This window comes from Sparus aurata, chromosome 8 (genome assembly GCF_900880675.1).
Source record: "Sparus aurata chromosome 8, fSpaAur1.1, whole genome shotgun sequence".
Lineage (NCBI taxonomy): Eukaryota > Metazoa > Chordata > Actinopteri > Spariformes > Sparidae > Sparus > Sparus aurata.
In genome coordinates, this window is record NC_044194.1 from 2405348 (window position 1) to 2433319 (window position 27972).

General features: G+C 44.4%; 1 protein-coding gene across 2 annotated transcripts; it reads right to left on the reverse strand.

Annotated features, from left to right (window-relative positions):
• Nucleotides 1–1514: 1514 nt before the first annotated feature.
• On the reverse strand, nt 1515–27972 carry lsp1a (lymphocyte specific protein 1 a). 2 transcript variants are annotated; one of them, XM_030427092.1, is made up of 13 exons: nt 27549–27972; nt 20274–20420; nt 15591–15993; nt 15334–15473; nt 14956–15193; nt 14708–14845; nt 13633–13676; nt 12050–12131; nt 10800–10937; nt 10357–10452; nt 8772–8858; nt 8349–8457; nt 1515–2117 (listed from the first exon to the last, which is right to left on the reverse strand). In XM_030427092.1, the coding sequence occupies exons 1-13, from the start codon at nt 27605–27607 to the stop codon at nt 2098–2100; spliced, it is 1701 nt and encodes a 566-aa protein (XP_030282952.1). In that variant the 5' UTR covers nt 27608–27972; the 3' UTR covers nt 1515–2097. The 2 variants fall into 2 exon arrangements, with proteins under 2 accessions (XP_030282952.1, XP_030282950.1); XM_030427090.1 differs by having other exon boundaries at nt 14956–15196; nt 27549–27971.

The window sequence follows — 27972 nt, forward strand, 5'->3', positions numbered from 1 at the left end:
GGATGAACCCTTTGACGTGTATGACTTCAGGACAAATTATCAGCGCGTTATTTGTCTTTGTTAAATGTTTTTGTTGTGACTTTAATCGTGTTACACTTAAAAGAATTATTTTGAGGTCACAAATTGACATTTTCTCACCATTTGTTGGACCCCAAATTAAACCTTAATTGTCGTTATTGTAAACATTTTGAGGACGGATCAATAAGTTAATCAATCAGACTTTACTTGTAGCACTTTTCATACAAACTAAATGTACCATAACGCACTTCTCAGTAAAAAAAAAAGTAGCCGAGGAGCTGAAGATAGATGAATCAACAAATTGTTAAAGTTTAATTATAAGTAGGATTAAAATCATAAATGAACTTGACACCAGATGAAAACGGGACTAAAACCAAACAGCTACACTTTGTATGATTGATGCACTGTGAAGCTGCAGAGGTTCGGTTCGGTCCGATCTGCATCACAGCATTCTGATTTATTGTTCTGTGAAAGTGATGCAGCCTGTAAAAAGCCCGGAGTCTTAAAAAAGGAGTGATGAAGAAGCAGGTGATTGGCCGGCGTCCTCGCTGCCTTCAGAACTAAAATTAGGCCAAGTTAAAGTTTACAGGATCAGCTGCGAGGCGGTAACATCATCCAGGAGAAGTTCTGCTGGTTTATCAGCTCTGATCTCTGCATTTAAGAACAGCCGTCATGCAAACACGATGACTCGACTTCTGTACGTGTGCGTGGATGTTAGGTTTCTGTTTTTGTGACTGCATGAAAACCTCTTGAACATAAAAATATCAGATTTATAAGTTTAATTAATCCAGTCTTTTCTGTATTTCAAAAAACTTTAAAAATGTTTCGACGTGTGGAGTTAAACATTAGTTTGTTTTATGAATTGAACTATTGAAAGTTAAATAGAATCTTAATTTGATCTATAAACTCCATCAGTGTTTATAAATCCTGATCAACAAACATCTATAGACAGTCTGTTATCAGTGTGCTGTAGTTTGTATTTGGGCTGCAGACACCTCAACGTTTGAAATAAAATAAATAAAAAAATATCTGAATACAACTCTTGACAGGGACTATTATTTGTTCTTGATAATCTTGATAAGCTACGATAATTGTGGACAATACCACAGCTGGCTCGCTAGTGTCTTTTAACATAACCACAAATTATATTTACTGTTTGTCGACCATACGATATGTTGTTAACTCTTGATTCATGCTAACACAAGGTTAGCTTGCTGGCTAACAGTGGACTACTTTGTCTCCTGTTGCTAAGTTGGATCTAAGGTCTGTCCTACTTAATATAATAACTTTACTTAATTAGAAACTTCTGGCCTGATGTTGCCGTTGCAGAAAAATAATTATTTGTCATCATCCGGGGACCATGAAACTCCATGATTTCTTTGGTCCTGACCAAATGATTCATCATTTAACAATGACTAAAATCAAAACTCCAAAAAGTAGAAAATTATTTAATTTATTTAAGAAAAGAGGTTATAAACACAATCACAGATCTCAGTACTCAGGTATGAAGGGTAAAAGATGTCTGCAGTAAAACAGAGACAGCTGATAAAAACAGAAGATCAAGTTTCTGCTTGATAAAAGTTGAGATGTAACAGAAATCAATGTTCTCCGTTTTAGATTTGTGATCAATTTCGAGTGTTCGTGTCTCAACTGTTTCAGATTGTTCTTGAGCCAAAGTCTAAGTGCAGAACGTCTCATATTGTAATCCATTAATTCTACATGATTTGGAAAATGTAAACTTTTTCTATTTCAAAAAGACTTTAAAGTTTCCCTACACACCATCACACGAGGACCAACCAGACATCCAGAATGATTCACCTAAATACTGCAGCGGAGGAAAACATGAAACATTAAAGCTCAATGACAGATATACACAATACAACTTAAACACAAGGTCGGAAAATACAAAAGCAGACAGGAAATGGAACAAATATAGACGTTTGATGATCAGATCTTTTGGACTTGAGCTGTTGGTTTTCAGTTGTCCAACTGAGAAAGTCAGAAAAGTGATTTATTGGGTATAAATGAGATGTTGAGTCTGTAACTGCTGCTGCTGCTCGATGAAGCGACGACGCCTCCTCAGTAATCGTGATATAAATCTGCAAAAGACACAAAAAAAGACAATGTTAAAAATGTCTTTCTAACTGTGATTCAGTTTCTTTTATTCCTGTGGGAAAGTTTGATAACGACGGAGTTCATAAAGTTTTCACAAACTTTGATTTGAGACTTTTTAGGTAATCAACTGAAGAAGCTGGAGACTTGTTTTAAGATGAAACAACCAAAAACAGTTCCAAACACATCCAGTGTCATAAAGTGATTTGAAAAGATTTCATTTACACCATTTTTTAAGCTGAATATAATCATCATAGCTGCTTAGCTCAAAGCATTAGTGTGAAATGTATCTTAGGTTTTTCATATCAATTTTAAATCTCTGGACTTCCAAAGACTTTAATTTACTGCCAAGCGATGAATGAAGCCAATTCATGTGTCATTCTTTTTTTATGTTTTTGGTTCATTTTAGAAGTCTGAGAACTTAATTTTACCTTCAACTATGTCTAATGTGTCATGAGACAGAAGTCTCCAGAGTTTAAGTCCTGGTTGATTACTTTAGTCTGAACTTAAGGTCCCTTTTGTAAGAAAAGTTTATTTTTGAGTCTCATTGACAACTCATTAAACACTGACATTATGAGATGGCGGCCAATCTGACCCCACACGTCTTGATGAGTTTGGAATAAGACTTGAAAATCAACTTCTCTTAAAAAGGGACCTTTAATTCTTGATGTATCTATTGATGACTCATTAATCTTCGTTTTCTTTATTTTCTCTCCACAGGGTGCTAAGGCGCTCATGGCTGTCGCTTATGGTGCTGTCACCCACCCGGGCCTGCTTTCCCAGCAGTACCCCCCTCCCCTGCTTCCCAAGCCTGGAAAGGACAATGTTAGACTCCAGAAACTCCTCAAGAGAACGGCTAAGAAAAAGGCCTCCGCTCAAGCATCGCAGTCCGCCGCGCCCTTCCGCTCCAGCCTTTCCCCTGTGAACGAAGCAAGCCCTGACCTCGAGCACAGCGACCACTCGACGCCTCCCAAGACTCCAGAGACGCCGTTCAGCCTCTCGGGCATCCAGCAGGCTCAACGGTTCACCGTCAGGCCGCTGTATCAACATGTGGCGTCTCCTTACCCACAGCGTGCAGCTTATGGCAGAGCAGCGAGGTTCTCACCTCAGACAGTGGCCATGCCGTCGTACTCTTACTCGCAGCATGTTACCACAGTTTCTTCATATTCTGCAACGACCCACCTCACTGGAGTCTCACCAGCTTCAGGCGCCCAGCTGGCTGTACCCAAAATACCTCAGCCAGCTGTGTATGCGCCTGAGGAAACAGCAGCAGCTGCTGAAGTGAGAAAACCAGCTGAAACTCCCGCCGGTCTCAGACCTGCTGCAGCTGAAGTACCCCCACAGCCAAAACACAGTGTAGGTCTGACTCCTTACCAACTAACAGGGGGGCAAGCGGTGTATCGTCCTCTCACTGTGTTGACCCCGCTTGTCAAATCCAGAAGTCCACGTCCAACATTCAAAGCAACCGAACGGTCAAGATCGCCCAAACCGATGTTTGATGTTCCTCAAATTAGGATGTACACAGCGAGCACATCATACTATGAGACATCCAGGACCCCACCGGTGTACGACTCAGCTGGATTAACCTCTATTGGCAGTACAGTGTCTTCAAGTAAAGCATCGACAGAAATTAAACAAGATCTTATACAGCCTCCTTTGTTGGGCACAGAGCCGCAGAGGAAGACACCAACTTTTGAAATTAAAAGAGGCACGACACCAACCACAGAGATGAGTACAATGACAACCCCGACATCTGAAATCAAAAGAGCAACCCTAACGTCTGAAGTCAAAAGAGCAACCCAGACATCTGAAATCAAAAGAGCAACCCCGACATCTGAAATCAAAAGAGTAACCCCGACATCTGAAGTCAAAAGAGCAACCCCTACATCCGAAGTCAAAAGAGCAACCCCGACATCTGAAGTCAAAAGAGCAACCCCTACATCTGAAATCAAAAGAGCAACCCCGACATCTGAAATCAAAAGAGCAACCCCGACATCTGAAAACAAAAGAGCAACCCCGACATCTGAAAACAAAAGAGCAACCCCGACATCTGAAGTCAGAGTCAAAACGCCAACAACTGAGTTCCAGTCTTCAAGAATTTCAGTAGGACGGCCCAGAACCCCGGCGTACCAGAAGACTCGGGCTGCAACACCTGTATTTGAAATCTCAAGACCCAATCCTCTCTTGTTTGCAGTGTCGCCGATCACAGTGGAGTCAGAGAGGTCAAGATCGCCCAAACCAGTGTCGGCTCCGAGCGGTCCATCTGCCTCCCAAAGTGTGAAGACGACTGTGCCGGCAGAAACGATACTGAATGGGGACATTCATTCAGACTTGACGACTGCAGCCAAACCAATCCAGCAAAGTATTGCAAAGTCAAAATCAGAGCCTGATCTGTCGAAAGAAAAGATCCAGACTACTCCAGCCGGTTCCCAAAGGCTCTCCAAAACTGAGGCGACAGCCTCAGTGCCGACTGGCCATCAGAGGCCCAAGACTCCAACGTATGAGGCATCCCGACTTTTGTCCACATCACCTGGCTTTAAAAGACCAAAGACTCCCACCTATGGGACATCACCTTCTGGTGTTTCACCTGTAGCCTTCCAGAGACCGAAAACTCCAACACAGGTTGCTCAAAAATCAAAGTCTGGCTATCGTGGACTGACACCGGCTGAGTATGCTGCTTACGGAGGAATCAAAACATTTGCTCCAGCGTTCGGTATCGCAGGTTCTCAGACTCAAACTGAAGAGGAGGTTAAAGCTACAAAAGAGGAGTCAGCAGAGTGTAAAGCACTGAGCCAAGAACCAACTGTGAAACAATCTTCATCCGAGGTGTCTAAAGCTAAAGAAACCCCCAAAGGTGTAGATAAACCCCATCAGAAAGAGAAGGTTGCCCCCACCCAGTCCATCCCTACTATTATTGTTTCACAAGCATCGGACACCTCAGGAACAATAACAGAGACAGAGACAAGCACAGTATCCAGTCATGTTGCAGTGAAACAAGAAAAAACTGTGATTCAAGAAACACCAAAGGCTAAACCTACAGCAGTCGTGGGGAAAATTCTGGGGAAGCCAAAGGTGGAAACACCAGTTCAAGAAGTGTCCAAACCAAAGACAACAATACCTGCAGCCAAACAGCCTCTGCCCAAAGGGGATGACCAGGATCCCCTGAAGGCAGTAAGAAAACTCTTAGGCAAAGATAAAGTCCAGACTGTCGAGCAGAAGCCAGGAACTGAAGCAAAAGCAGTCGTCTCAGAACAAAAAGAGCCAGTGAAACCCAAAGCTGCAACCAAGGCTAAAGCTGAAGGCTCAAAGCCGACCACTGCAGCCCCTGCCCACTCAACAGGAAGTGAAAACAAAACAAAGGACAAGAATAAAGAATTGGCTTCGGCAGTTAGATCAACACCCGAGAAAAAGGAGGATGAATCTCTCCCTGCAGCCGAACCCCTCCTTAAAGCCTTCCAGAAGCCGAAAGGGATGAAATCTAAATTGAGCGGTTGGTCCCGACTCAAGAAGCACATGGTGGTGGAGCAGGAGGAGCCCAAATTTCCAGAGGTGGCGTCAACCGAGCAGGACCAGAAGAGCACGGAGAAAAAGGCAGATAAGGTGGTCGATGAGAAGGCCGACGAGAAGGCCGACGAGAAGGCCGACGCTCAGGACGAGAACCAAAGCCAAGACGCTCCCAAGGCAACGAAGATGTGGGACGCTGTCCTCTTCCAAATGTTTTCCACCAAAGAGAACATCATGCACCAGATCGAGTTAAGCAAAAGCGAGGAGGAGAAGGGAACTGAGCAGGAGACAAAGGACGAGCTGACAGATGTACCTTCATTTGCGTACCGGCTGCCTGTGCTGTTGTTCAGTCCAAAGTTTGACGCGAAAAAGCTTAAAGAGGCAGCTTCGAGGCCGTTGACGAAAATCTCAACAGTTTTTGAAATGGGTCTGATTGGGCGGAAAGGCAAAGACGAGGAACCAAAAGACTTTAACAGAAAGGCACGGGGGTTCACCGCTACTTAAGCTAATATACATATAAATATATATATAATATAATATAATATAAATCGAAAATGACGAAAATGTAAAGAAAAAAAAGTTGTGATAAATGTTTAATGTACAGGTGCAGACGTGTTAGCAACAGGAGTAATGTACAGGACAGGAGTCAAAGTCTCTGTTGATCAAATGTAGTTTGTGTTGTAGAAAACCCGGCTTGAACTTTATATACTTGACAAATGCTTTGTGGTGCATTCGTGTGACTGGTTGTCTGGACGTTAAATGTTTGTGGATTAGCTGGAAAGAGAGCTGCATTTGTCTTAAAGTCATTCAGACGCCACTTCAGATTAAAAGCGTTTTTGTTTTAAGTAATTTCAGAGCTTCTCGTTTGTTTTTCTTTCATCACACGTTCACGATGGATAGAATTTGTAGAAGTAGAAGTTATGGATCGGATGGATTTAGTTATTTATTTTGAAAAAGTTAATGTCTCATGACGATTGCATTAAATAATTTGTTTTTTTGTAGACAGAAAAAAAATGATTTTAAGACAAATCTTTTGTGATTTAAATATCCAGTTTTATTCAAAATGGTGCTACTTGCCTCAGGGTGAGACCTCTCACTAGATAATGGATGTGTCTTCTTTAGGCTGTTGCTGGTTAGGTTTTAGTGATTGAACTTTCTTAAAGTCACAATGAAACAACATTTTTAAAAGCGTCTTCATTTCACTTCCTTTCTGTTGATACAGAAAAGCGTAACGAGACGGATCAGTTGAAGGAAAACACCAGTCGGATGTCAGTGATGTTGGATATGAGCGGCACAGACGAGGGAGATTAGGGAATTTCATTTATCGTTTGATTTATTGACAAAATAGTGACGAGCGACTGCAAATTAATGAATAAATCTAGAGTTTATGAGCGTTTCAGTCATCGTAAGGCTTCAAAATGTTCCCTCGCTTCTTCTCCTCTGAGATACAAGAAAACAGTTTGATCACTACCAGTTAGTAAGTTAGTAAAAACTAGAAGGCATCAAATTATAAGAAGCTTAATGTTGTAAAAAGTACCCAAAAGTTTTACTTCAGTATCAAAAGCACATTAATTACGCATATTTATAACACTGAATACTCCGGATCTGATATTCAGCATGTTTCTGATTATCATAATGTTTTTTGTTTTTTTTAAAATCTGATTGCTAATAAAGTAAATTAATTTAAAAGATGTGCTATTTGAGCTCTGATGCAACATGTAATCTGTAATGTAACTAGTAACTAAAGTTATCAAATACATGGAGTACTGTTAAAAAAAGTACAATATTTCCCTCTAAAATGTAGCGGAGTGTAGCAGAAAATAAAAATACTCTAGTGAATTAACTTTAACATAAAGCGCGTTCCATATATTAAGGGCAGAGCAATATAACCATAATATATTGTTATGGTGATTTAAGTTACTAAATATGGTGATAAACAAAATATTGTGATATTTTATCTTAATCAAAATATCAAGATATATATATTGTGTGTTATGATATTTAGGCCTTTTCGCCCTCATGTCTCTACTTTAATAATAAATTGAAGTATAAGCTGCTCACATAATGTTTCATTGTGACTTGAAGATGGCCGCTGAGATAAAAGCTTCTGTAAGTTGTTGGAGACGAGCGATAGAGCGACCTCCGCCATGATGGAGGCTGGTGGGGTCGAACGTCGGGAGACACGGACGGGTTTGAACTTCATTCTTTTAGTTTTATTTAATTTTTTTTTCTATTGTTCTTTCTAAATTGTTTGTAACGTGTGTGCTGGAGTTACAGATTCAAGTTTTGAAAACACGTCAACGTTAGCGGGAAGATTTCCTGTCAACCTGAAGACACTTTCAAAATAAATGTGCAGAGTTTCCTTCAATCACTTGTTTTTTTGTTTTTGTTTTCTGTTTCAACACGAAGCAGCAAGTAAAAGATGTTTCAGCTCCTGAACGTTCTGGAAGATAATGATCTGTGTGACACTTCAGACTAATTAAACGTCAGATTAATGGATCTGGACTGTGGGTTGAAAATCACGTGGTAGATTATTGTATTGTGATGATCCAGTCTAAAGAAGAACATTATAAAAACTGGTTGTAAAATCTAGATGTTGCATTAATCTGACGAACAAAATACGATTTAAAAAAAAACAAATAAAGACTTAAAATCGATGTGTTAAGAACATCTTCTTCTTCTTCTTCTTCTTCACTTCCTGTCTGTGATCTTACCAGACTTTCCATTGGTGAACTCTTGACCGTCCTCGTCGTCCACAGGGATCTTCTCATATTTTCCGTGACCAGTGACGACAAATTTGTACTTTTTACCGGCTGCTGATGCCTGAAGAGAGAAACAGGGACAACGTTTGTTTACTGTGATGTGTCCAAGAGAAACTGACATCTGCTATCATGTATTAATCATCGTCACACTGTTCAGTAACTCTGCAGTAAACACTTCTTTACTGTTTAATGTGATATAATAATAATAATGACACAAAATGATTCTCAGAGGAAAAGACGTGAAGAGAAAAATGTCAAGATCAAATGTAACAAAAGCAAATTCTTCAGCATAAAGTTATAATCATAAACGATAAAGTGTGCGTCACAATAAAAGTGTGTGTGTGTGTGTGTGTGTGTGTGTGTGTGTGTGCTCACCTTGGCTCTCTGGCCCGGTCCACCCGACGAGTCTCTGATCCCCTCCCACATGTTCTTCTTCTGCATCACGTCTCCGGGCTTTACGTCCTGACAAATCAAATCAATCATGAATCAATAATCAGTACAAACACAGTCAATATTTTTGGGTTAAGTATGTTGTTAGCCTAGCTTAGCATAAAGCCTGGAAACAAAGGGAAACAGCTAGCATGACTCTGTCCAAAGTTCAGGAATCGACCTGCAAACAACTCTGAAAACTCAATAACATGTTTTATCTTTGTTTGTTTAAACTGCAGACAGAAATGTGAGAACACAGTTTGTGGTTTCGGGTTGAGTTTCGTGCAGGAACTATTTACTGTCCGTGATCCAAGAACCAGAAAAAAAGGGTCATTACGTCACTAAATGTTGACTGTGGTGACAAACTGCACTGAAGTGAAGGAGTAAAACAGTAAAACCCAACACTTCTACCTCAAATGACCTCTGATGAAGAAATGCCTCCAGAAAATTAAAGACTACACTTCAGAAAGAAGCTTAACACCTGATTTTTAAAAAAATAATATCGTGACTTAACGGGTCGATTTGGGCTGGTGAGACTTCAGGAGCCTTTTCCCAAACAAACGAGCGACGTGGCAACACATAAACCAGAGGTGAACCTCCTCTCTGAAGTGTGTTCTCTCATTTTCTGGAGGCGTTTCTTCATCAGAAGCCAGGCAACGTAGAAATGTTGGGTTTTAATGAGTTTCACCAAGAATCTCTCATAGACTTCAATACAGCTGACACCACAGTCTGACACCAAAGCGAGATTTTGTGACATAATGACCTTTTCTTCTTTCTCAGGTTCCCTGTTCATCTTCCTGAAGCCTGCCGGCATCACAGTGAGGCTGCCAGGTTTGACATCATCATGCCTGACCAGAGATCAGAACCTAAACCCGGTACTTGCGGTCCAACTCTGGCAACCCACACAGAACAAAATTACTGGGTGGATGAAACCTGTTTGTTTGTCAGAAACAGTTCATGCAGTGTTCAGATATTCACTGTCAGCGTTTCTGTTTCTCACAAGACTTAAAATCTGAACTTCTACTCTGACTTTTCACAGAGATACATAACAATTAGTTTGTTATTGTTGTTAGTTTTAATTTATCTCTAAATATTCTCTCCATTGATTTGATTTGAAACAGTTGAATAAAAGGTTTGTTTGTGATCCTCCTTCTGTCACAGACAAAATATGTTTCAGTTCAGAGGAATCTTTCAAAGTTGCATCAAAGAGACGACGTTCTGATGTTGCTGTATCATCTTCCTCCACAAGAGGGAAACCTCACATAACAAACTTTTTAAGCTGCACCTAAACGCACCACAACACTGAAGAAGAAGTACTCAGATTGTTGACTTTACATCGCTTTGTTGGTACTTTTACTGAAGTCCTGCATTAATTATTAGTTTCTGAACTTTTTCCAGAAGAGTTCTTGAGTGTGTTTGTTTATTCTGCTCGGAGACGAAGAAACGAGTCGACAGAGGATGAAGACGAGAGAGGAAGGAGTTCAACACATCTGAGGTGAAGAAGGAGAATCAGGTTGTGTTTGTGACTCACTGTCGGTCTGCAGAGCGACGGTCTGCTGCCGTCAGACGGACCCTTCACCCACTGAGTGATCAGGCCGGCCACGCCCACCTTCAGCCCCTCCGCATCCTGGTTCAGAAGAAACACAGAGACCAGATGTTTGGTTACAGACGACATCCTGAGGTTTCACAACCGCGCATTGCAGATTGTTTTACAGCAAGACACTCATGTATTTCAACAGGAGAGGAAAATCTATATATAAACTTTAGTTTGTGGAGAAGGTGGTGAAACTTTGGTGTTTTTTCTTATCTGTCAATACAAAGACTCAAATAGATGCATCATTCTCGTATCGCTGCTAGTTGTCGGTGCAGATCCAGACCTTCTGGAGGAACAAACACCTGAAGTGCTCCTAATTTAAGTGTCTTTATCTTCAGCAGCAGAGCAGAAGGTAAACACACCTGTGAGCGTCTTCTCACCTTGCAGGTGGCTCCCTTGGTGGGACTCTGGCTCCAGGCCTCTCCGGCCTCAAACAGGTTTTTCTTGGAGGCGACGACCTCCGGTGAGCTGGGCAGGTCGCTCAGTGATGCCTTCACTGCCCGGGCCTCCTGAGCGTTCTGCACAACAACAACAACAACAACAACAGCAGCTCTGAGTTAGTGTTCAGTAATGATGAACCTCACAAATGTCTCATTTCTAGCGATAGAATGGGAAAATGCTGACTTGTGATTGGACAGAGGACAAACATCTGATCTCGTGACTTTATCATAAATAAAAGACATATCAGAATCTTTTTAAAATCTCCATCTTAACACGTTACCTAAACATGTAATTATCTTAAATAATAAAATACAGTAAAAATGAAATAAACTAATGAATTAAAGCAAATAAATAATGTTCTTATTACTGATAATCTCTGACTTTAGAGGTGCAGGATAAACTTTAAATATACATGATGCTTAAGACAATAATAATAATAATGATAAGAAGGAGAAGAAGAAGAAGAAGAAGAAGAAGAGGACGACAAAGAAGATGGTGAGGAACAAGACGGTGAAGAGGAAGACAAAGAAGAAGAAGAACAGAAGCTTTATGTAGATCACCTTTCATTCAAAACGTAGTTAAAAAGAAGGTAAAACAAATTAAGTAAAGTAAACTGGAGATGGAATGATGTCATTTTAACTCCCGTACATTAATCAACGGGGCTACATGTGAACACAGTTCCTCAGTGTGAGGTATAGACGAGTATTTTTCTTCTTCACACCTGTAACTTCTGCTGTTCACTGCACTTTGTGTCAGACCTGTTTTTCTTTCAAAGCTCCTCCATAAATAAGAGTGTGTGGCGTTAACCCCGGGTCATCAGCGAGCTGTTAATCAGCCTGTGAACCGCCCGAGGTGAAACGAGAAAACAGGGAGCGGAAGTATAAAAATAAAGAGCTCTGAGCGGCCGTCGTTCCTGTCGTATATCTGTCGGCACGAAAACACAGAGCTGTGATGTCATCGACCAGGTGCTGCAGGGATCTGTGACCTCAGCACAGGAAGGTGAGCTGCTTTCTGCTGCTCAGCTGGTTGCAAACAATACGAGTCCGAGAGGTTCATCAGCCGCAGCCGAGGGGCAACGCACTTTAAAGGAACAGTCCAACGTTTCGGGAAAAACAGCCGCCATGTTGTCAAAGCCAATCACAGTACAGTGTGTGTGTGTGTGTGTGTGTGTGTGTGTGTGTGTGCTGACCTCCACAGCGTGTGCGTACTGCTCCATCTTGTCGTCGATCTTGGGCAGCAGGACGAGAGTCTGCGTCTTCTTGAAGCTGTTACTGTTTCAAACAAGATGCAAACTGTCAGATTCAGATTCAGGTTCTAACTTCATCAACATTCATCTTGAAATTCAACCTGAAGTCACGTTTTCACCTCTTTTAAAAAAGGGTGATGTCACATTTTCTCTCCACAGTGTGTTAATAAAATACTGTGCAGTTTACTTTATATCATGTTGTTTCAGCACTGAGCAAAATCAAAGACACAAAATCTGTTATATTCAACAATTTGTTGGGTTTTTCTTTGTTTGATTTTAACCTGGTTTTCAGATCAAAACTAAATGAACCCCAGAGGAAGTCACATGACCGAGCAGCACGTCTGGACTCCAGGAGGTCATGTTGTCCTGACTGTGAGCTGGATCAGTGAGTGAGTACCAAACTCAACGTCCGCCATGTTCCTCCAACACTGAACACACTCAGACACGAGCTCTGCAGCTGGATGATGTCATGCCTTCACAGCGGGGGAGGAAACCTCGTCCATCATCTGAATCATCTGTTCCAACACGCCGCAGAGCGACGCCCACCTTTTAAAAAGTGGGGTTCACACCTGATGATGTCGTGATCGATGGAGGGAAACAACACCTGATCTCCCCCGCCTGGATCGAGACTTTTCAGATTTTATGAGCTGCTTCCTTCACTGCTGGAGGGTCTGACTCAGTCCACAGGTACTTTTACCTTCAGCAGTGTGAGGACGTAAAGTTTCCACCTGAAAGTGATTTTCTTTTAAAGCTGCAGAGCAGGAATTTAGAGCTGATGACTGTGCTTGATAAAATTGCAAAGAATCAATAAACTTATGTCGAGTTTTGTGGCCATCTGATATTTCCGTCTGGATCAGAACTCTTTGTTCTGGCTGTGTTGTGTGAAGCGGGTCGTCTGCACGCTGACTGTCGATGGCGAGGGTCAGCCCTCTGTTACCACGGCGTCAGCAGCTGTCAATCTAAACCAACTTGCAGCATGTTTTTCTCTCAGCGTTCAAGTGCTTCCTCCCAGCGCTCTTGAACGCACCGCAGAGTCTTACAACATGTGTAGCTCTTAAATCAACCCAAACCCATTTTCAGGTTTGAGTCCTCACATCATCTTTAACCCTTCGACCAACCAAGTGATGTTTTAGTAGAAATAAGATCTGAGTGCTGTGAGAGGAGACACGCTGCCTCCTCTGAACACCGTCTCTGTTCCTGCCACAGTTATTCTAAAATGAAAAACATCCACGTGGAGGCTTCGCTCCTGCTGGGAGCTCCTCAGAGATGATCACTTCCTGCTGCAGACGGCCTGGAGCCGTCATACTTCACCACCCAGCGGAGACAACACGGCCGCCTGCATCTGGACGGCGTTAAGCAGAGCGATAAATCACAGCTGAGGAGGGAGATGCTCTCTGAGAGGTGGAGGAGTCACCTTGAAGGCCGAACTTTGAGGGAAATGTTTCTACACAACATCCAGAATATCTCCACGTGTTAAAGGCAAAAAAATCAGTGACAGAATAAAACGTATCGATGGAGATATTCACCTTTTCTTCAGCGAGCGGTTCAGTGACTCCGTCCTCTCTGTGATCTGAAAAAGAAGAAGAAGTCTGACGTCATTTTTGTTTGTCAGAGGAACACAGGGAGTGTTTTTTTTATGTCGCTGCCTCGATTCAGATGTGTGTTAATTACAGCTCAGCTCTGCTCAGACCTCCAACACAAACAGAGCGAGCAGAGTCGAGTCATCAAACTGTACGAGTCATCGAGTCGGCTTCAGCGCTCAGCGGGGAGACTGGAGGCACGAGCAGAGCATGACACTGAACATTTCTAAATGACAGTAACTGTTTTTAAGCTTGTTGTGGTGCTGCTGCTTCTGTGTGTCTCTGCAAACTGTTTATTTTTCTTTCTCCTTGAAGATTGAATCAGCAGTTTAATGACTAGATTTCACGTATAATCATCATCTTTTTGTTCAGTTGCTTAACTTCTGTAAACATTCAGTTTGATGCACCCAAGAACAAACTGGACGGTGCTGAACTCACATGCAGTGTTTCATGCACATCGTCAACACGACTGATTTCATGTTCAGATACAGACACACTTTCTTTAAATCTTGTGCACACAAGATAAAGAGATCTGCTGCAGAATAAAACAGGATCATAACCTGTTAACGTAGACAGACGTGAACATGTAGACACACAACAAGACTTTGGTGGCTCTGTGAAGTGCAGCTGGGACACGGTGAGATGTGGAGGGATGTCACCGTGCACGAATCAAACTCCCACACTGACACACACACATGCTTCTCCTGGCTTATAAAACACACACACACACCAACACACACGTGCAACTTACAAGCTGAGCCTGAACCCATCAGCTGTGAAGGTAACACACAGGTATATGTCATTGAGTATGTTTACACTCAGTAATCTGCACCAGGTAATGCAACTTTATGGATCAACAGACGGAGGAAAGATCACCCAGAAAACAACTCACTGATCTGAAAACACAGCTGGACCTCTGACATAAATCATTTTTATCTCGCTAAAAAACAAAGATTTCAACTCAAATAGAATCACGTTTGCAGAATCTGGAATATAATTCATTCATCTTTGTTTTGTTTACCTTGTGTGTGGGAGTTTTGGGACTGATGGGACTGAACATCTCATCTCCGTCCACGCTGGACATACTCAGACTCTTCATCCTCTCTGCTGCCTCCATCCTCCTCCTCTCGATGTCCCTCTTCATCCTCATCCTCTCCTCCTGAGGGTCGCATCACAAACACTGAATATTCTCACATCACGTCAAAGCTCCTGAGTCTGTGACTCTGTCAGAGAAACATTTCTACGCTGTTTAAGAAAAGACGTGGTCACCTCCTCTTTGGCAAGCCGCAGCTGCTCCTCCTCCTCCCTCCGACGCTCCTCTTCCTCGCGGACTCTCCGTCTGTCCTCCCTCCTCCTCTTCAGCTCCTCCAGCTCCTGCTCGGCCTCGGCCTGTCGGTGTCTCAGCTGCTCCAGCTCCTGGCTCTCCTTCTGCTGGAGGCCCTGCCGGATCTTCTCCAGACGCTGCTCCGTCTCCAGGATGGCCTGCGCCTCCTCCGGCTCCTTGGCTCTACTTCACACCGGGACGATTTTAATACCAAGTCAAGTAACTGAATACTCAGATCAGTGATTATCTGCTGCTGTGTTTTATGATGGAGGTTAAATATTTCTCAGTATTCACAGCAGCTGTAAATAAAACTTGTGACACACCTGGTGGATCTTTTTGTCTTGTTCATGTATGACGTCACTTCCTCGTTGGTTGTGTCTCCGACGGTGTTGTTGTGTCTGGGCTCGTGTTGAAGGACAACTTTGGACGTGTAGGAGATTTTAACTTCTTTTCTTTTCTCCACCTGAACATGAAAAGTTAAACACAACAGATCTTTTGACTCGTGCTGGTCAGAGCTCAGACACCCGGACGTCTCCAATGAATCAGCCTCTTAAAACATGGCGGGTACTCTCAGACTCACCTCTGTATTCGGTCTTTGAATCTCCTCCCTCCTCCTGCTCATCGCCTCCTCATTCTTCCTCTTCTTCTCCTCCTCCTCTCTCTCTTTCTCCCTCCTCACCTTCTCAGCTCTAATTGCCTCCTCCTCGCGCTCCTTCCTCCTCTCCATCTCCATCTCTGTCTCCATCTTGCTCCTGTCTACTTGCTCTTGTCTCTGCAGCCGGCTGGCAGACGTGACCGAGGCCTGGACGGTCTTTACAGTTTTGTTTATCGGTACCTCCTCTTCCTCCTCGTCCTCCTCGCCTCCCTGGCTGAGCTCCTGCAGGCGCTGCTGCCTCCGTCTCTCTCTGCGTTGAGTCCAGTCGCTGAAGCCTTCGTCCTCCTCCAGAGACAGAGAGCTGTTCGGCTTCCAGTCGCCGTCGTACCTGAAGACGAGACGGGGAGTCAGGAAGGATGACTGATATGAAACTACAGCAGCAGGTCGAGCTTCAACAACAACTCAGAATTACTAAGAATCCATAGTTTAAGCTTCAAAGTAAACATGCAGAATTACAATGAGACACAAAGGAAATCTTTCTACAGCTGTCCTTGTCTGGGTCGGTGTCTGAGACCAGTGCTGGTGGAGATTTAGCGCGTTGATTCTTCTCTTGAGAAGCTCAGAGATCATCGTTCCTCAGCTCGTTCACCTCAGGAGTGACGGTCGGGCTGCTGACAGCAGCTCAGGAGCTCAGTTTGTGTTCGTCAGAAGGCATGAAGTGATTTTAGTAATGAGCCGTCCAGAGCTTCAGTAAAAACAGAGGCTCAGGGCGACGAGGTCAGTCCAGTCTGAGCAACAACACTGTTCAGACTCATTAATGTGATTTGCAGTCGTCAGGACTGCAGTCTGGACTACAGTCAGGACTACAGTCACGACTACAGTCAGGACTACAGTCACAACTACAGTCACAACTACAGTCAGGACTACAGTCAGGACTACAGTCAGAACTACAGTCAGGACTGCAGTCAGGACTACAGTCAGAACTACAGTCAGGACTACAGTCAGGACTACAGTCTGAACTACAGTCTGGACTACAGTCAGGACTACATTCTGGACTACAGTCAGAACTACAGTCAGGACTACAGTCTGAACTACAGTCTGGACTACAGTCAGAACTATAGTCAGGACTACAGTCCTGGACTACAGTCATGACTACAGTCAGGACTACAGTCAGAACTACAGTCTGGACAACAGTCAGGACTACAGTCAGGACTACAGTCAGGACTACAGTCACAACTACAGTCACAACTACAGTCAGGACTACAGTCACAACTACAGTCACAACTACAGTCAGGACTACAGTCAGGACTACAGTCAGGACTACAGTCAGAACTACAGTCAGGACTACAGTCAGGACTACAGTCTGAACTACAGTCTGGACTACAGTCAGGACTACATTCTGGACTACAGTCAGAACTACAGTCAGGACTACAGTCTGAACTACAGTCTGGACTACAGTCAGAACTACAGTCAGGACTACAGTCTGGACTACAGTCAGGACTACAGTCAGGACTACAGTCAGGACTACAGTCAGGACTACAGTCAGAACTACAGTCAGGACTACAGTCAGACTACAGTCAGGACTACAGTCAGACTACAGTCAGGACTAAAGTCAGACTACAGTCAGGACTACAGTCAGGACTACAGTCAGAACTACAGCCAGGACTACAGTCAGACTACAGTCAGGACTACAGTCAGGACTACAGTCAGACTACAGTCAGGACTACAGTCAGGACTACAGTCCGAACTACAGTCAGACTACAGTCAGGACTACAGTCAGGACTACAGTCAGGACTACAGTCAGAACTACAGTCAGGACTACAGTCCGAACTACAGTCAGACTACAGTCAGAACTACAGTCAGGACTACAGTCAGGACTACAGTCAGGACTACATTCTGGACTACAGTCAGAACTACAGTCAGGACTACAGTCAGGACTACAGTCAGGACTACAGTCTGGACTACAGTCAGGACTACAGTCAGAACTACAGCCAGGACTACAGTCAGACTACAGTCAGGACTACAGTCAGAACTACAGTCAGGACTACAGTCAGGACTACAGTCAGGACTACATTCTGGACTACAGTCAGAACTACAGTCAGGACTACAGTCTGAACTACAGTCTGGACTACAGTCAGAACTACAGTCAGGACTGCAGTCAGGACTGCAGTCAGGACTACAGTCAGGACTACAGTCAGAACTACAGTCTGGACAACAGTCAGGACTACAGTCAGGACTACAGTCACAACTACAGTCACAACTACAGTCAGGACTACAGTCAGGACTACAGTCTGAACTACAGTCTGGACTACAGTCAGGACTACATTCTGGACTACAGTCAGAACTACAGTCAGGACTACAGTCTGAACTACAGTCTGGACTACAGTCAGAACTACAGTCAGGACTACAGTCAGGACTACAGTCTGGACTACAGTCAGGACTACAGTCAGAACTATAGTCAGACTACAGTCAGGACTAAAGTCTGGACTACAGTCAGGACTACAGTCAGAACTATAGTCAGACTACAGTCAGGACTACAGTCAGGACTACAGTCAGACTACAGTCTGGACTATAGTCCGAACTACAGTCAGACTACAGTCAGGACTACAGTCAGGACTACAGTCTGGACTACAGTCATAACTACAGTCTGGACTACAGTCAGGACTACATTCTGGACTACAGTCAGAACTACATTCTGGACTACAGTCAGAACTACAGTCAGGACTACAGTCAGAACTACAGTCAGAACTACAGTCAGGACTACAGTCAGGACTACAGTCAGAACTACAGTCAAAATTAAAATCAAGTTAAATCAGGCAAATATTTTCTATCCTAATATTCATCGATAATTCAACTGTTGAGCCGTCAAAGCATCAAATTGATTGATTATGAAATATATTTCTACATCCTCACTCTGTTCATCTCCTCTTAACGACTGTCATCAAGGTAACGAGACCTTCTGCATCATGTGACATTAATAAGAAGAAAATAGCTCCACACTTTGTTGACCATCGATCCATTCGATGTGCCGCTTTTGTTTTTCTCTAGAGGAAAACGTCTCACCTCAACCAGTAATGAGTTAATAATTAGTTCACCAGGGGAATAAAACTCAGACGACTCAGACGAGCAGAGAGACATTTTCTTATAAACTGAATTATACATTTGATAATCATCTCCAGTCTGCTGCTTCCTCTGCACATAAACCACTGCAGTATAATCTAACTCTGTTATCTGATGGTTGAACTTTAACTGTTACATTTTAATTAACTGAACCCTTCGTTATAATTAACGCAGCAGCTCCGGCCGTTCCCCTCCACTGACTGAAAGCCATCACAGTGTGTTTTGTGTTCCCAGGAGCCGGCACAAAGGAATTCTCTCGACATTCCCCAGATGATTAAGACGCTCTGGAGGCCGGCGGAGCCCCACTGCATGATGGGAGCCTCTGTCTGATCTCTCAGCAGCTAATCAGCCCTAACGAGCGGCGATGGTTCTGTTTCTGTGTGTCGACACCTGGACAGGAATGAGTCAGTCGAGGGTTTTCAGTGTGAATTCACCCGGTGCGACTCTCTGATGTCAAACATGTCGACAGGATTTAAAAACACAAAGACGACACATCACAGCAGTAAACCAAAGATCTCTCAGCTTTACAACAGTGTTCAGCTGACACTCTCATATCTAAGTTTACTGTGATTGGTTGATCACAGAGAGTCACAGACAGGAAGTCAGAGAGTTTTGAAAGTTGCACCAGATTCAGAGTCGTCTGAGAAACTGGATGGTTTCATTAAACATGTTGAAAAACCTTCCTTGGATTCAAACTCTGCCAGTACGTGACCTCTGATCTCTGTTGCGGCAGCAAACTTCTGGGATTTCAAAACAGCATTACATCATCGCTGCATCTTCCTCAATTACAGACTGCAGAGGAGTCGACTCACGACGAGTCACCGCGGCCTGAAACCTTCCGACTCTGATGTGACGGAGGAGAAGGTGTCCAGGCTGTTATTAAGTCTGAAATTAAAAGTCGGCTGAGTCGCCGCGAGCTTTGACACGGCGGCGGTGGTTTTCCCCTCGAGACGCTTTGTAGTAAACATTCTTTGGAGGTTGTGTAATGAGAAGGCAGCTGCGTGTTCGTCCTCACATCCACACGGCAGGAGGGAAGAGGTTGTTTGCAGCTTTTTCCCCCAGTGGAAACATTTGTTTTATGTAACCAGACGTCCGTGAAGCCCTGTAAAGCGGCAAGCGTCTGACGAGTGGCGAGCCAGAGGGAAACGGTTTGAGTTTCACATGACGACAGACTCTTTAACACAGTCACACAGTTAGCAGCTTGTACAGGAAGTCGTTGGACATGAAGGAAGTGGATGAATAATGTTCGGCACTTAATAACTTCCTGGGTTCTCATGATTGAACCGACCAGGAATTCAACTACTGTTTGATGTCGTATTTGCAAGAACGAACGTCTGAACATGATCTGAGGACGACCCACGAATCCTAAAGTTTCACCTGGATGGATTCAACATTCCAGACGCAGATGCACAAACACTCATCAAACATTCAGTCCTCTTTAACTTGAAGTGTGCAGGTGTAAGTTTGGAGCAGTTGAGTAATATCCCGATTGTGTGAAACCAGTTGGATGTCGTCGTTCTGAAACAGTCTCAGTGTGTTTGTACTTACATGTTCTCTTCTGCCGGCGTTTCACTCTCAGGGGAAACGTCTCCGGGCAGCGAGCCGCCGTTGGACCAGCGCGAGGCCTCCCGAGCTCGTCGACGGCGCTCCCTTTCCACCTCCTCGGCGTCCTCGATGCTCCTCTGAGCCGTCAGCCTGGAGAGGAGGGAGGAAAGGTTCAGTCAGAAAAGGTGCGAAGTAACAGAGGGATGAGATAAACTGAAGTGGATCAGTACTTAGCAGATTCATATGAAGATATAGACTTCAGCTCCATCAGCAGAGTCCACAGTAACATAGTTTCACTGACTGATTTCACAGAGTAAAAACTGACTTCTACATGTTATGACTGACAATCTGTCGTATTAAAGCTCCTTACAGTCTTTCATTACAATACAATCTTTAATGAGAAACATTTGTCTCGTGTTACAGACGACACAGAACTCGTCATCGTCTCTCGGGCCTCCTCAGATTCTCAAACAAAGAGTCTGAGCTCGGGTCGGGGGAACATCTGTCGGGCCTCAGACGAGAAACGCCGGCAGCTGTTTATCTGCAGGATAAACACACGTGCTCTTCACCTCGTGTCTGTGTGACATCACAACATTTATTACAAACAATGTTAATCTGTATTTATCCAGAGACGACACGGCGAACATGACGACTCACACATGGGGGAATTCTCAACGACGCCCTTCAGACAAACACTTCAACACTGACGAGTAATCTATTGGATTACAGTTACAGTTATCTACTTTATATACTGCTGGCTGGTGTGTGAGCTCATCCTCTCTCAACAAAAACAGTGAAAACAAAAGCTGCAGTGTGACGAGGTTGTGAAGGAGCATCGAACAATCAACACTTCTGTTCTGGTGGAAATGGATCTGCTGCGGATGTTTGGTCACATTCACTGCTGCGACCCGATGAAACCCGGCCAGCGGCACCTTCTGGTCCTCACATCAACAAAACAGAAACAGAAACATCATCCCAGCAGCTCACGTCTGATCTGTGAGCTCTGATGTGGGCGGTGACTCAGAGGTCTGGCACCGGGACACTGATGAGCTCCGGCATCACTTCCTCCTCCTCCTTCTTCCTGCGGGCAGGAAGAGGAAGTGAATGAAGCGGACAGAGGTGGAGAGGCCAGTGAACAGCTGGATGTGGGTCAGAGTCTCCCTGATAGGAGCCGGGCGGTGTGAAGGTAAAACTGAGGGCACGCTGTGTTTGTTGTAGAGACGCTGCAGGCAGCAGATAGGCAGCGGTCGCTCCGGGTCAGATAGGACGGCGGCTACAGAGACGGCTGAGTTTCAGAATAAAAGCTTCCTGGAAGGTATAAGTGAAACTCTAACATCCATCACTGCTGTAATCAGGACTGTCCTGTTCTGCTTTCATCACTAATGAATACATAAAAGAGCATTTTAATGTTGTAGTGCGTCAGCGTGGAGACAGTTTTAGGTTTAGTTGTTTGCAGAAACTCTGCCGTCAGCAGTTTGGAGGTCGAGATGAACTCTTCCTCGTCTGCCTCCTCGTTACGTCTGCTCTCTGTAATCAGCGCTGTGGGATTCTGTCATACTTGGCTGCATCTCAAACTTCTGATTCAGTCTAAATGATTAATCCTTCCTCAGAGCGATCATAAAGCACCAGGATTACCGGCAGCTTTACTTCCTCCTCCTCGTCCTGTGTTTTATCAAAAACCCAAATCTCCCCCTCTCGCTCGTGTCGTCTAATCATCGCAGCGGGGAGGAAATCTTCCCCCGAGAGTCGGTCTGGACTGTATCGAGGTAACGACGCCTCTCCACACAATCACAGCAGCATGTGCACAACACTTTCACTTCCCCGGAGGCGGCCGGGCAGCTTTTCTTTTGTCTTTTGTTGTCGTTGCTCTGTAAAGTGACACCAGAAGGCAAGACTGAGCACGCGGCCTCCGCCAGCGTCTCCTCAGGTGGAGGCTGCCGCAGTGCCCTTGAGCCCTGGAGGTCAGTCACAATGACACACCTGAGAAGCTGAACCAGAGAACATTCTGACCAACATGAGGCTCAGTTAACAAAGTTGTTACAGATTCATCTGCCGGCAATGAACCAATTGATTAACAACCACTTGTTTATAAATGTGACTCAATAAAAACTGCTTTCCTGCCGGCCCACACAGTAAATTAAAAAAGTTGACTGTAATTTAATCAAAGTATCAGAATTACACAGTAAAGTTGTGCAAACTGAAGTTTTTCCATGTTTCCGATCTCTGTTCTGATGAAACTGGTCGTCTTTTAACAGTTTCTCTCAGGAATAGTTTGACGGTGTTGTGGAGACGCAGCTGGTTGCTGGAAGGTTTGTGGTAATTTTAAATAAAAAAAAAAAACCTTCAATAAGACAAGACAACAAAAAGAAACCTGACACGCGAGATAAAAGCAGCGTCACCTGCCAACAGAGCATCTACACTTGCTATCGCTGGCGTCTATCTGCCTGCACTTGTCCCGGCTTCTGCTTTATTGTCCGGCAGCGATTCACCGGAACAAGAGAGAAAAGAGGGATTCGCCGTCAGGAGGAGAGAGGCTAGAGGTATTAAAGGCCTCAGCTGCTCTTGTGTAAGCACACATGCTGTCATCGGTGGGATGACTCGGTTGAATGACACAATAATAACACGGTTTCCTTTCAGCCTGGAGGGCCGCCGGGCTCCGCGGGACAGACGAGGACGGTGGGAAGACGTTTGTGAGATGAAGTCACTGTTGTGTTGGAACAAGTCAGGGCGGCGGAGGGCACTGAATCACTCTGACACAAACAACAAGACGACACACATCCAAGAAAAGACAAGTCGCTGGAGTCACCAGACGGGTTCTGGGGAAGGAGCCGGGGGCTTCAAACAGACCGTTAGAGTCCAACTGCTGTTTAATGCAACACAGACCTTTAATGTGCTACAGCAACTTCACTGTCTCCTGGTTTTAAAACGGAGAGGAACTTTTTCTGTAGAACACACGATGCAATGATGACCTAATTTATACGATGCAAGTCCAAAAATATGTTTGCGCCATCTTGGAAGAGTAAAGTGTCACACTGGTGTAACTTTCACCAAAATACCTGCAGCAGATCGACGAGGAAACTTTTTGATTATCATAATTCTTGTCAGTTTTGCGTTCAGCTGAAAACCTTCCACACTGGGAGCGCTCGCTGTGCTCCAGGGGGCCGTCCTGGGGTGGAGACTAAACAGAAGAAGGTGGAGACACTTTCATGTTGTTGGCAGCTCCATAAATAAAACAAACATACCAACAACAGCAGGCAGGAAGAAGAGAAAACACGTCTTCAGAAACTCTTTGAACGAGCTCAAACCAGCTGCCAGCGACCCGGTGGTCTTAATTTCAGGTGCTAACACGTTATCTCAGTGCTGCATCCTCAGTTTCCTACATTACCACACACGCCTATTTTATAATGCAATCTAACGTCCATTTTTTATTGAGGAAGTCCCATCAACAACCAGACTGCATCAGTCAACAGTAGAATAACAGGGATTATATTCCCACTGCAGTAAAAGTGACTGTACGTAAAAAAATCAGAAAAAACCTCATCGCGAGGGACTGAAGAGTTTAACTGGAGAACAGAAGAAAAAATACTTTCCTGTGAAACTAAATAAACCAGAATCTAAAAGCTGCAGGCGTCTTTCTCTGAGCAGTCCAAAGAAAACAAACGTCTGATTTAACCCGAAGCTTCATTTTGTCCAAAGAAGCAGAAAACAAGAGCGCGGAGGTGAAGAGACGAGTGCCTTGAGAGTTTTTCCTCTGACCAGAGAGGCTGGGAAGGAATTCTGGTTCAGGCCCGGTGCAGAAAAATGTTGATATCGTTCCCACATGAGTAACTAATACCTTTAATATCGATGTCCTGCAAGAGCTAAACCTGCAAGATGTCCTGCAAGAGCTAAACCTGCAAGATGTCCTGCAAGAGCTAAACCCCGATCACTTCAACGTCCCTGCATACCTGACCGGACGGTCAGGTATGCAGGGACGTTGAAGTGATCGGGGTTTAGCTCTTGTCAACCCGGTCCTAGTCTGCTAACAGAACCGCTAACGTTAGCCTCATAACAACAGTAGCTAAACCACATCGACACTGGACTCCCTGTGGTCAAACTCTTTGCAGACGATCTCTGAGTTTCTGTTTCCTGAATCTGTTCCTACATGTTAGAAGTTGCTGCGTTTAAATTATGAAACCAGACATCGGCAGTTTTCTTAAAGACTTCACAGCAATAAATCAGTTTTGCGATGAGTTTCTGCTGTCAGCGTTCAAACATGGCGTCATCACTCTGGAGCGGAGATAAAAACCTGTCATCTGCACTCACAGATATGACTCCTGGAAACAGGAAGCCTCACTCTGTTTACTTTCCCTCTGCCCGTTTAATCCAGACAACCTGTGGAGGGAGGGAGAGTTCAGCGCCCCCATCACTCATCGTCTCCACCCTCCCTCCCCTGGAAAACATTCCTCAGTCTCTTATCTGCCCGTATCGTAAATACAGAGGACACCCAGCGATATGTTGGGGGGGATTCAGGGGTCAGAGGTCGCAGCAGTCAGCTTGTTTTGAAGCAGGTATGCCTCCTGGATGACATCACTTCTCAGAGAGAGCAGATTAGAAACAGCCCGTCTGCCTCGACCCGCCGCCATGAACGGCACACCATCTGATAACGACTTGGTTCTGAGCTCCAGTCAGCGGTTCTGTCTCATGACGTCGTGTTCAGTTTGTGTAACGGCAGATAAGGATGATGATACACAGAGTATGGGAATACAGCAGTTTGAAACACAAAACAAACTTTAGTCTGTGACGTTCAGGATCAACCGGTTACAGACGATGAGTCACAACCAGTGAAAAACAAGCGCCCCTCATGTGGAGTTTGAACGCTTCCACTTCGCTTATCTTTTATTTTTGTTTGTACAAGATGAGAATAACTGCAGTGATGTCATCATGTGCAGATTTAAGGTTTTTTGTTGTTGTTGGTAAAGTTTTGGTCCTTAAGTTAAAGGAAAAGTTCACAAACAAAATGTAAACTCAGTCATCATCTCCTCCCTCCTCAGGTGAAGTGTCATATTCCACAAAACATTTCTGCTGGATCTCAGAGCTCCTGGAGACTCGGAGCCATCGGATGTTTCTTTGGTTGTTTCTCTGTTTTAAATCAAGTCTCCAGCTTCCTCAGTTGTTTAGCAGAATGCTGCAACTCTGTTTTACTGTGAAGCTCCAGAACTGTTTTTGGACTACAACACTTCATCTGAAAGGTGAGCAGACAACAACTGAAGATCCAACTGAAGCTGGGAAATAAATGGACTGAGATAGACGATGTTGTGTAAAAAACCACATGAATTAGAGTACAAATATCTCAAAGTTGTACTTGAGTAAATGTACTTTGTTGCTTTCCATCACTGCTCTTATTTAAAACCACAGAAACTGTTGTCTCTCATAAATGGGGACTAAAAAACAGAGATTATTTATCCAGGAAGCTGTCAGATAAAGGTTATAAAAACACAGATGTTGTACTCATACAGACTGAACGTGAACATCTTAGACTCCAGCTGCTGAAGAAAATACTTTAAAATCTCAACAAATAAACCATATTTCTCTTTTTTTGTGCAATGAACTGAAACATTTAACTGTCTGAGGCGAGAACACTGAAACACTCCTCAGCAGCTCGGAGCCTGAACGTGCTCCATGACGGATGCTGTGGACGCTGCATGTCAGACAGTTTAGTAAACGTGCCCACGCCGCGCTGCTTTAGGCGTGATGTCACCGCTGCTGTCAGCCAGACCGATGCCATCTGCTGAGTGGACTGAATCACAGCGAGCCGCCTCCTCCAGCTGTTATCTGCCTCATAAACATCCAGCCTGACCGCTGGCCTCGCTATGACTCAGAGGTTTACACCGCGCTCGCTGATCATAACACCTCCAGCCTCACTGAGACCCGGCCCCGACCCGCATCACAGGGCGGCTCAGAACCAAATCCACGCCTCAGCTTAGAGAGGACGGAAAGTCACCAGAACTTTGTTTGTTCAGACTCAAATACCACACACACATACATCCTTTAAATATAAAGTTACAGGTGGCTGTAGGTGAGATTAGCACATTTCTTTGTATTGATTAAAGGTGCTGGTTGTGAAGTTTTGCAGGCGTACAGGTCGTCTTTATTACGGCCCGTATTATCACGTGTTTAAGGAGGCGCCCTCCAGTGGCTGCAGTGGTTACTGCAGCTGCAGAGGAGGAAGTCAGGAGGAGATTTATAAAGACATAAGAACAGGACGTTCAGTCAGGAGACTCTGCTCGTCTCACAGGTACGTTTTGGAGCAAAACATACAGAAGTAACGCGAAGATTTTAACTACAAACCACAATGTGGAAGCTGGAAAAGCGTCTGTATGAGAGAGGAGGCTGGTGTGGATGGATCGGATCGCTCTGTATGTACCGAGTGGAACAGAAAGTCAGCAGTGAGTCATTTTATCGTATTTAATTTACTTAAGTTACCTGATATATTTATCTGAAGACCGCTGACACCTAACGAAGTCCCAATGAAAGTATAAGGTGACAATGTGTTGGCTGGTGTTGACCAATCAGAGCACAGAGAGCTGTCTGACTGTAAACATGGCCGAGTCAGTGTTACTCAGCTCGATGTGTCACAAGTTATGAAAGAGGGTCAACATGTGACGTCTCTCAGTCAAGTCGCAGCACGAGTGAACGACTGATCGTCTCATCTGACGTGAAGACCGAGAGACAGAACTGAGTTCGCTGAGGAGTCGACCTGGAACCTGACACAGGATGAAAACCAGCAGAAATGTCTCGCCGCCGCCCGAAAGCACCCAGATAACAAAAGACTGACTCAGGTGACCTTTCACCTCCGACACAGGTCGGCGACACCACTTCCCCTCTCTGTGCAGCCTCGAGGCGTCCGGACTCACAGACCAGAACTTTTACACCTCCTGCCTTCATTCTGCCTCGAATTCAACATGTTTTAAATGTGTGTTAAAGGGAAAATAATACAGATTAATGAGCTAAACTGATGTTTAATACTGTTCCTTTGTTATGATTAATTCATGTGAGCAGAGCTAAGTCGATCCAAAATCCCCCAAAACCCTGCGTGACCCAAAACACTGCCAGTAATCCCACTGTTCCCATTCAGACACACAGAAAACACACGTCAGTAACGTCTGATAACGACTTCTGTTGCTGATCAGTGTGTGTGTGTGTGTGTGTGTGTGTGTGTGTGTGTGTGTGTTGTTTAAACATTAACCTCTGTGTGTACAACACAAACAAACAGGAACCAGAACATCGACCACATACCTCATCAGGTTCTGTAAACCCTGTTTGCTGGAGTTTCTCCTCAGCAGAGCGTTGGACATGTTGGCCTCTTTTCTTCTTCTTCTTCTTCTTCTTCTTCTAACTCTTCTTCTTCTAACTCTTCCTCTTCTTCTTCTCCTCTTCTCCCTCTGGTAGAGAACAGATCACACGAGCCTCTGAGGATAAACTTTCTCCTCCTCTGCTTCTTCTTCTCTTCAGTTTCCACCTCGACACTGACGGCAGCTCCGAGTCCTGCAGCCGCACCGAAGCCCACAGCTCACAGCAATGTGTGTGTGAGAGTGTGTGTTGTACAGTTAAAGCCTCCTCCACTGGTTACACACAGACACACACACACACACACACACACAGTTTTCTCCCCTGCAATGCTCGTTGGGAATGTCAGCGCAGCTCGGGTCGACTCCCTCCT